General features: G+C 53.5%; 1 protein-coding gene across 1 annotated transcript; it reads right to left on the reverse strand.

The window, feature by feature from the left end:
* Window positions 1-2052: 2052 nt before the first annotated feature.
* On the reverse strand, window positions 2053-9238 carry LOC131412343 (aflatoxin B1 aldehyde reductase member 3-like). The gene is made up of 7 exons (XM_058551932.1): window positions 8986-9238; window positions 6162-6349; window positions 5861-5965; window positions 5000-5096; window positions 4670-4769; window positions 3014-3143; window positions 2053-2214 (listed from the first exon to the last, which is right to left on the reverse strand). Exons 1-7 carry the CDS (start codon window positions 9221-9223, stop codon window positions 2053-2055), a joined length of 1020 nt encoding a protein of 339 aa, XP_058407915.1. The 5' UTR covers window positions 9224-9238.
* Between the last annotated feature and the right edge of the window lie 1119 nt (window positions 9239-10357).

The raw sequence follows: 10357 nt of genomic DNA on the forward strand, positions 1-10357 counted from the left end.
TTCCAATCTCTCCAAATTCTCATCAACACTTGTCACTGTCTTTTGTCACCTTAGCCCTCCTACTGGTGTCGAGTCGCATCTTTGTGGTTTGATTTACTGTCCTCTGATGGGTAATGATGCTGAGCTGCTTTTCACGTGCTTATTGGCCACTTGCGTATCTTCTCTAGAGACAGGTCTATTCCAATCCTTTGCCTGTTTCTAAATTGGGTTTTCTATCTTTTAGTATAGAGTTGTAAGAGTTCTTTTTATATTCTTGATATAAGTTCCTCAGGAAATGTGCTTTGCAAATATTTTCTCCCCTTCTGTGGGTTGTCCTTTCACTTTCCTGATGGAGTCTTTTGAAGCACACACATTTTAAATTTGGATAATGTCCAAGTTCTCTGTTTTTTCTTTTTGGCTTGTGCTTCTGGTGTTGTATCTAAGAAACCATTGCCTAAGCCCAGGTCATGAAGACTTACTCCTATATTTTGAGATTTTTATGGTTTTAGCTTTTACATTGAGGTCTACATCCCATTGAGGTAATTTCGTGTATGGCGTGAGAAGGGGTTCAACTTACTTCTTTGGCACATGCATATCCAGTTGGCCCAGCACCATTTATTGAATACTATTCTTTTCCCATTGAATTGTCTTGACACTCTTGTATTAAATCTATTGGAAGTACATGTAAGGGTTTTTTCCTAGATTCTCAATTCTATTCTAGTGATGCATGTGTCTATTCTTATGCCAGTATCACATTGTCTTTATTACTGTAGTTTTGTAGTGAGTTTTAAAATCAAGAATTACAGGACTTATTCAAGATTACTTTGGCTATTCTGTGTCCTTTGATTTCCATATGAATTTTAGGGTCAGTTTGTCAATTTCTGTGAAAAGAAAACCGCACAGAAAATTCAAGTGGGATTTTGATAGCAATTGTATTGACTCTTGAGATTAATTTGGAGGATTGTGTCATTTTAAGCAATTCAATTTTCAGATGGTTTCTTGTGCAATAACAAACACCAGCCCACTTGGGGGAAGCATCATTTTATTATGGATGAAGACAAAGGAGGGGGACGTGGTTCTGGAGAGAATATACTCTGTCTGCAGGGTATCTCCCTCTAGATGGCCAATGGGACTTTTCTTAGAACAAAGAGTCTTTGATGGTGGTTCTGTCTGGATTCCCAGGAGGAGCCCCTTTCACCACTTCCAGATGAGCCAGCTCCAAGCGCTGACTTCTGCGGCTGCTTGGCCCGCCCACCCCTCTGCCCATGGCTGGGGGGTTTCTCTGCACTGGGAACAGTCAAATGTCAACCCCCAGACCTGGGATTTCTTTTCTGCTCCAGCTCTGCGAGGCTCCTGCTTAGAGTAGGGATTTGCTGAGGGAAATGGGGACCCTGGCTGCCCACGCCCCACCCCCACTCAAAAGAGCAGTAGGCCCAGGACCAGGGACGGGAAGCTGATGGATGACAAGAAGACGGGAGGCTTCAGATAAGACTAGAGTAAAGTCACAGCTGAACTTGAGAGCATCTGTTTAAATTGTTCCCCAGTGTCCTGGGAGATTTTAGTCTTCTTGGTGGTGACACCAATGGTAGGTGTGTGCACAGACTGTTCTCTTTGTAAATATTCAGTGAGGGCATTTGTAAATGAGAGAAGATCCATTTCAGGGGTGGGGCCCTCTTTTTCTACTGTGTGCACAGGAGTGCACAGCCCCGCTGTGGAGAGGTCAGGCTGGGTTCAGGACAGGCTGCTGTGGAGGCCTCATGAGGGCAGTGTGCCCTGAGACCCGCTCACACCTCTGCCTTTGGAAGCCCAGCTCATGGTTCTGCTCCTTTGGCAGTTAGCCCCCAGGCAGGATGGAAACAAGCTGCAAGCAGTCATGGAGACAGTTTTGGGGGTTTATCGGGGCCTGGGCGACAGCCGGGTGGGTCAACTGCCCGCTTTATTCAGGCAGGAACTGATCCAGACAATCCAGAAAAATAACGCTCAATCAGTTTAAGGCAAAGACTGGCTGGGGTGAGAGAACAGAAGAGGTGAGAGGAAAGAAAGAAGCTTTTGGCAGCTTGAGCCACCGGGGGCCTAGTAGAAGTAGTTGGAACATTTGTGGGCAACCAGGTGCCAGGCTTGATCAAAGGCCTCCACGACGGCCGGCTCCAGGGGCCCTTCCTCAGCCACTGCCAAGTTCTGTGACAGCTGCTCCAGGCTGGACACGCCCAGGATGACCGCGTCTCCGTGGGCACCCTGCAAGGGGAGACGGCCAGGCGTCAACACACTTCTGCAGCACAGTGAGTCTGGTCACTCTCACTCCCCCTCCCAGCCTCGCCCCTGCCAGAGGCGGGAGTTGATGTTCATTCATGCCTACACACTTCTACAGAGAATTTATGGTGCCTTCAAAAATTGTAACTACGAGTCTCCAAACCCTGTCTTCTTCCCCCTGCTGGCACACTGCTCATCCCCAGACAGAATTACGTGCAGAGCCCAGGTCTGCCCCTCAGCAGCTGTGTAAACCTGGCTTAGTTATCTGCCCTCTCTGAGACTCACTCTTCTTCTCTATTTTCAGCGGGGTTATGGGAATGAGAAACTACATAAAGCACTTAGCTCTCACTGGTTGAGAACCTTCTGTGTGTATGCCAGGCAGTATGCAACTGTATAGGGCTGAAGCGGGAGAAAAGTTTTAGCCTGGAAGTCAGGCGACACTGAAGAGACAGGGAAACCCAAACTCCCACCAGAGGAGCCACTAATGGGTTTTCACTCAAATCTGTGATGAGTTCTACCCACTTCACAGCCGTGTGACCCGTTTCCTCATCAGATACCTAGGATAATCACACTTCATCAGGCCGACATAATCTCTAAATCCATGTCTGTAAAGCCCTCAGCACAGAGCCTGGCACCCAGACAGTTACTAAAAACAACTGGAAGACGGCCACAAGAAAGGGAACAGAGAGAAATTTCAGAGGAATAAAACTATTTAGACATCCCCTAAGATAATTCTGGCTGCCCTAAAGGAGCAGAAGCATCCGTAAAGGAGACACCGGGTTACCTGCAGCTGGGAGTGGTGGTACATCCACCTGAGGACGGCCGAGGTCATGCTGGGGGCACTGGTCCCATAGGCAGCCTGCAGGGCCTTCTCCACCAGGGCGATGGCCTTGAAGTGGTCCTCCTTCCAGTAGCTGGGCAGGTGGGCAGGGTGACACAGGGGTCAGTACCATGGGGTCACTCCAGGGTAGCCGCCCCCACCCCAGTCCCAGAGACACTGAAGGGCCAGCTTCTACTAGTGGAGGTTTCACATCCTTGCATGGCAGAATGCTTGTAGGTTTCTGGGCCCTTCATCAGGGTGCTGTTTGCAGTCTGGTGGTGGGAGGAGAGGGGATGCAGTGGGCAAGAATCCTTTCATTTCACATGTTCATCAGATGTGAACAACACAACCCCACAATCAGGACCCAGGAGCAGCCTCTGCACCATCCCTGAGACCCGGTCACAGATGGACCCTCAACAAGTCAGGCTCCAGTCCTGGCTCTGGCCTTGGCTGAGCCACCTGCCTTCACTTTTCTCACTGCTCGGTGAGGAAAGGAAACACTCCGTGCCACCCCATACACCCAGTGCAACACGGAGAGGAGAAAATGGACCTGAGGACGCTCTGTAAACTGCCGAGAGCAGAGAAGGTGGGAACCATCAGCCTCGATTCTCCAAGCTGAGGCCCAGGCCCTGGTGGTGTGAAAGATCCTCGAGAAACACTGCTCAGGGTGACAGTCCCTACACCTGGCCAGGGTCACCAGAGACCCTTGCGGGTGGTGGGAGCTTGATTAGGATTTAAATCACAGCAGTCCACAGGCAGTGAATCCAAACATTAGCCACCCAGCCTCTTAAAAAGCCCTTGGCCATTTCCACAAAACTTGCATCGGAGCCCCGTGCACGGCGCTCACTTTGCTGTTCTCTTCCCAGGTGTGAAAAAACAGAAAAGGAAAATTGATCAGATTATACAGAGAAATTAACCTTGGAGACTCAGCTTCTGTAAATCTAGAAAGGTGAGTTTTCCATCAGTCCACAGCGGATATCTAAATTTGATAAATTAAGAAACAGCAATAAAGTGCATCCTTTAGAGAGAAAATGCCAGAGGGAAGAGAGCTGTAAGAGTCTAAAATCGGCCCCTCTGAGGAGTGCAGCTGCTAATGGGGTGCTTTTCACCGTGAACAAGGCCTGTATTACTTCGATAAATTTTTCAGAATTTAAAAAGTAAAACATGGGAGGAACGCCGTTCCCAACAGCTGCTCACCTATACCTTCAGACGTTGATGACAATTTTATGCCAAGAGTTTACAAACTTAGACTCCTTGGCGCTAGGTGACAGGGCCAGTTATGTGTGGGGGAACAGCACGTCCCAGGTTTCCCTAGTCCCATCCAAGCTTCCCCACCCGTTGAGGGCAGGGGGTGAGCTCTTCCCAGGGTAGAGACAGTGTCTTGAGACCTGGCAGAAGGCCCAGGGATCCCCATTCCCAATTGAGGCCCCCAATCCCTCCCCAGAGACACTCGGAATATTCAAGGAGGGAAGGGGGCTCAGTAAACCCCATCGGAATCCAGGGGCCTAGGTCAGAGCACTGGGGAGTCCGGCCCCCTAAGAAAGCAGCCCCAGGGACTCACTACTTCACACTAGGGGATCTAGTCCACCTCCCACCCTGACCCACACGACCCCAGCTCACAGATTCCTGAGGAACTCAGCCCAGACATGCCCAAAGAAGCGGCCCACAGGTTGTTTCTCGTCCTCATCCTCATACTTGTACTTGCCGGTCAGCAGGCCCCCTGTGGGAAGGCTGTCATCAGACCCACTGCCCACACTGTGCCCAGAGGCTACTCTGCACTCGGGGGGATGGTGGGGGAGCCAGGAGGGATGCAGGAGAGCCCAGCCTCTGGTCAAACCCCTCCCGGCTTCCCAGGTCCTGGGCCAGGATTTCCCGTCAGGAGGAGGCAGAGACAGGACAGGGCCTGGAATCCCTCCCCCCAGGGGGATCCGGGCCCCCTGCAGCCCGTACCAGCCAGAGGGCTGTAGGCGTAGAACCTCAATCCAAAGTGCCTGAGGCAGGGGAAGAGCTCCGTTTCCACCTGCCGGGAGATGATGTTGTACACGCCCTGCAGAGAGAAGGGCCAGCTGGAGAGGGTGCACCTGTCAAGGGGGCCCCCAAATTTCCCCTTGGGGAACCTTCAGGTCAGACCCTAACAATCCCAGGACATTGACAATCAGGGCACATACTTAGAGGTGGTGGTGGAGAGGGCTCGTGCCCAAGGAAAATTCATTCATTCAGCCAACATTTCTGAGCACCACCTACCAGCTGGACATCAGATTTTCACCCAGGAGCCAAAAGGACAAAGCCCCGCCCTCTGAGGTGTAACAGCGAGAGAGAGTGTGACAGGTATGCTCCAGAACAGAGGCAGTCATAATACACTGGTAAGTTTTGTGACCAGTGCCTGGCACCAGGCAGCTGCACAAACATTTGCTGAATGATGCGGAAGAGATAAGGAGAGCCCGAGATCTCAGGCTCCGCTGGGTGGGGGGAAAGGCTTCCAGAGGATGAGGCATCTAAGTGAGTCCCAGGCACTGCTACCAGGGGAGGAGGGGGAGGAGGGCTCCAGGCTGCAGTGAGGGCAAGGAAGCGGGAAGGACGGGACAAGGTGCGCATATGGGCAGGAAAGGGATCCAGGGCCCAAGTGATCACGTGCCTCCTGGCCAGGCTGAGGAGCGTGCATGTGACCCTGAGGGCACCTGGGAGCCATCTACAGGCTGTGAGTAGGGAGCGATTGCTATGAGGAGGACATGGAGGCAGTCAGAGGGCCCCAAAGACCCCAGGACCAGCAGGAGCCCTGGAGACTGAGGCCTCTGCAGCCCTGGCCCTCACCTGGTACACGGTGGGCAGGATCCAGCCATTGCTCTTGCAGAGGGTACAGATATTGGCCACCTCCCAGGAGGCATAGTTGGAGAGGCCCAGCTCCACAAACTTGCCCTGCAGGGGAGACGCGGCCGTCAGAACCCACTCCAGCCAGGGGACCAGGAAGAGGAGACCAGGGTGGGGACCATGGGATGGGGTCTGTCCCCAAATGCACTCTGGGGCAGCCCTGCACCCTCCACTCTCCTGCGCAATGACAGGGCGAGGAGAGGAGCAGGAGACCTCCTCCAAGAGCTCTGGGGGCCGCCCTCACCTCCTGGTGCAGCTGGTGGCAGGCACGCAGCGTATCCTCTATGGGGGTGTTGTGATCTGGCACGTGTAGGTAGAAGAGGTCCACCCGGGGACACTGCAGCCGCTTCAGTGACGTCTCCAGCTGGAACCGGAGACTCTCAGGCTTCAGTGAATTTTCACCCAATGGATTGGCCTTGGTGGCGATTTTCACTTTGGGAGGAAAGAAATGGAAGCTCTGGCCACTGCACCAAACATGGGGAAGGGTCTAGAGTAATGGTTAAGAGATGGATCAGAGTTCACATCCCAGCTCTGCCATTACTATCTCTGTGACCTTGACCAAGTTACTTAACCTCTCTGAGACTCAATCCCCTAAACTGTAAATTGAGAGTGACCATGACGCTATCTCATAGCGGGGTCCCAACAATGGATCAGAAGGTGGAAGGACGCGCTCACTATGAGCTGCTAACAATATCACTATGATGATTCTCTACCAGGCAGCTGGACGTGCCAGGGCTAGAGGAACCCAGCACTCCATCCCTGCCCTCAAGAACTCACTGTCTAAGCGCCACTATACAGTAAGTAAGGCAGAGATACACACAAGGTCTCAGAGGAGCCCAGAGTAGAGTGGTGAGGCCCACAGGGAGTTCGGGGAGGCTTGCTTTAGAATCTGAATCGCAATCTCCAAGCAGAAGTCAGGGCCACTCAGAGGCATGAACATGGCGCATGACAAGCCATGCCTCCAGTCCTTGGATCTAGAGCACCAGGTCCAGGGGGACAAGAGGATGACAACAGACCAGACCAGATGCAAAGGGGCTAGAGTGCGCCCCGCAGAATCAGAACGTTAGGGGGCCCCGGGGAGCCTCTGAGCACTTTTCAGCCAGGGAGCTAAGTGGTCAGCTTTGCAGTCTTGAAAGATAACTCCAAATGAAGCACAGACAAGAAAACTCAAGGGCATGTCGGGAAATGGGCAGACCAGCAAGGAGGGACGTGGCAGAAATTCAGGAGACAGGTGCAAGAGGCCTCATCTTGGCCCCAGAGAAGGAAAGGCAGGGATCTCTTAGAGAAATAGCCCACTGAGAAGAGGCTGGTGCTCTGCCATCTGTTGAGTCAGGAGTCACTGAACTAAACACTTTTCTCCCCGCCCCCCAGTAAGAATTCCAGGTGATGGACCGGTGGGTGAGAGGAGAGTGGGTGTTTGGGGGGGTAGTCACCCAACCCCTTGAGATGAGAGAGTCAGCAGGCTGGGGAACTACTCATTTGGAATTTTCCCATCCCATCACCTCCTCACCCTCTGCCCCACCCCTTCCTGATGCGATCGGAGCTTCAGATCTGAGGTTTAAGGACCTGGGCCCAGCCAGCTCTGGCCCGAAGGAGGGGTTGGAGAAGAAAACACAATCAGATATAAGATCAGAGTTGTCATGGAGAAGTAGCCAGGTGATGTGGAAAGAGCGAGACTCTGAGAGGTAACATAGTCTTGTTTTGTTCCAGATCTCCCATGCTGTGAACCGCAGGAGACCGAACAAGACTCTACCAGAGGAGAGAGGAAAAGAGGCCTCCGAGTGAAAGTTGGCGCAGTGTGTTAATAATTATCCTAGGGCCGGCCCCGTGGCTTAGCGGTTAAGTGCGTGTGCTCTGCTGCTGGTGGCCCGGGTTCGGATCCTGGGCGCGCACCAACGCAGCTCTTGTCCGGCCATGCTGAGGCCGTGTCCCACATACAGCAACTAGAAGGATGTGCAGCTATGACATACGACTATCTACTGGGGCTTTGGGGGAAAAAAATAAATAAATAAAATTATTAAAAAATATATATATAATAATTATCCTAATAACAACCATAAGAGTGACAGCTAACACTGCCTAGCCCTCACTACTGCCTGCCAGGCACCATCCTAAGCAGTTCCAGCAGCATCAGACTGAAGAGGGTTACCACTTGTCCCCATACACCCCCCACTGAGCTACATCAGCCTGCTCCAGCACCCTCGGCACTGCCTCATCTCCCCGCATTTACACACCTTCTGCACACACACTGCCCACGCGCACAGCCGGGAAGGCCCTTTCTCCTCTTACTCCTCCTGGCAAACTCCCATCAGTGCTTCAAGGTCTAAAGCGTCCTTTTCTGAGCTTTCTTCAGTAGCCCCACCCAGGAGGGGCTCCCTCTTGCGAGCTCCCCAGCCAGCTCCAGAATCTGAGCTCCCTGGAGTGGGTTAGTGTCAATCTCCCTTCTACAGCCTCAGACAGAGGCTGGCACAGACAGGGCACTTAGACGCAGTACGATGCCCACTGCCCCAACCCTCAGGCTCTGTCAACCAAGCAGTACACTCGGAGTTCCAGGGAGCAAAGTCCAGGGCCCAGAGCAGAGAGGAAGCAGAAACCCCGCCCATTCCAAATTCTGATCTGGGACTGTGCCAGGGAACGCCAGGTCAGTAAGGGCAGGATTCCTGCAGATCAGGTCAGAATGGGGCACCTGCGGGGCACGGGAAGGAGGGCAGGGACTGCACAGCTCCAGACTCCAACGTTTGCAGTACCCCCGGAGAACGGCTAGCCACGTCGGTCCAGGCTCGACCAGAGTTGGGACGTTGCTGGAGGGAGGGTCCTGGGCTACCTTCTCAGAAGGGAAAAGGAGAGGAAAGGACTCAAGACCAAGCACTGGCCGGCTGTCGGGGTCTAGACGTGCACGGGGCCTGAGGAGCTGGGGTTCACAGAGCTGCAGGGGGCCAGGGGAGGATGGTGCCCCGGAGGGGACGAAGCTGTCGGTCCTGACTGCTGTCGGTGCAGGGCTGGGTCGGGTCAGCGGGGCGCGGTGCAGGGGGAGGTCCGGGGTCCGGGGCGCGGGCGCCAGGCCTTACCTCTGCAGTCGCCGCCGCCCAGCCCGAGCCCCAGGCCGCCCAGGATGCTCTCGGACTGGCCGCCGGTGTAAAAGAAGGCCGTGTCTATCTCGGTGTGTCCGCGCTCCAGGAAGGCGCGCACGGCCGCGGCGCTGGCGGCTGCGTCCAAGCTGTCCCCCATCCCCATGGCGCCCAGCACGGTGGCGGGCCGGACCGGGGCGCCCGAGGCGGCCCGCGGGGCAGACAGCAGCCGGGACATGGGGCGGCGGGACACTCGGACAGCACGGGAGCGGGCGCACGGTGAGCGACAAGTGTCTGTGCGTGATCCGGGCGCCGCTTTAAAAAGGGGGTGTCGGGCCCCGCCCACGGGCGTTGGGGGCGGAACTCCCCGGGGCTCCGAGGGAGCGGAGGAGCCTCCAAAATGTGCGCTGCTCCGTCCACGCACGCGGCTCCCGCGGAGCCACGGCCGCGGTTCGTCTGTCCACGGCGTACGTGGCTGGAGGACTGTGGCTTTGGGCGGGTGTCGTGGGTCTTGGTCACGGGGCCGGGGTGGGTGAGCTAGTTCCCAGAAGAGTGGAAGGCGAACCCGAAAGCTGAGAGCTGGAACTCCGGGGGACCCCCAGCCATGTCTCCACACCTCCCTTGCCTTTGCACCGAAGCCTCCCGGGGTCCCCGTGCCTCCCGGATGGGGCTTTCGCAAGCGCTAAAAGTCCTAAATTGAGGCCTTGGCTGAGGGGTGGTGGCCCTCGGGGCTGTCCCGCCAAATTGCGGTCCCAGAGGTCGGGTCTGCTGTTTTCTCCTTGGAACTTGCCAGAAGCTCCAGCCTGCGTCCCTGTGGAAAGAAATATTCAAGTATTAGAGGAATAGAACTGTTAGCCTCTAATTCTCTACGCCAGCAAAAACACCTATCAAATGTGAAGGCTAAATGAAGACTTTGTTCAGACAAACAAAGTGGAGAGAATGTAGTAAACTTTCGCTATAGGATATATTTGAAACAGTTCTTTAGACGGAAAGAAATTTGGATTTTTAGACACCAAAAAATGAAGATTGCTAAGAATGGAAAACATGTGGGTAAATATAAAAGACTTTTTCTCATTTGTAACCTTTTAAAAAATCATTGAGTTTTTCTGAAGTTACACATACACTTACCATACGACTCAGCAAAAATCTATGTTCACACAAAAAAGTATACACAAGTGGTTCTAGAGGCTTGATTTGTAACTGCTAAAACCTGGAAACAATGCAACTGCCCCTCAGCTGCTGAATGGATAAATAAACTGTGCTATATTCATACAATGGAATGAATTACTAGTAAACACAGTAACATGGATGAATCTCAACTGCTGAGCCGGCCTCCAAAGGCTACATACTATATGCTTCCATTTATATGACA

The sequence above is a fragment of the Diceros bicornis genome, chromosome 13 (genome assembly GCF_020826845.1).
Source record: "Diceros bicornis minor isolate mBicDic1 chromosome 13, mDicBic1.mat.cur, whole genome shotgun sequence".
Classification (NCBI taxonomy): Eukaryota; Metazoa; Chordata; class Mammalia; order Perissodactyla; family Rhinocerotidae; genus Diceros; species Diceros bicornis.

Coding starts and splice junctions, on each gene's coding strand:
- LOC131412343 (XM_058551932.1), bottom strand. CDS start 9,223: ATGTCCCGGCTGCTGTCTGCCCCGCGGGCCGCCTCGGGCGCCCCGGTC. Junction 4,770..4,999: donor CGCCTACAGCCCTCTGGCTG/GTACGGGCTGCA, acceptor GCCTTCCCACAG/GGGGCCTGCTGACCGGCAAG. Junction 2,215..3,013: donor ACCACCACTCCCAGCTGCAG/GTAACCCGGTGT, acceptor CTCCCCTTGCAG/GGTGCCCACGGAGACGCGGT.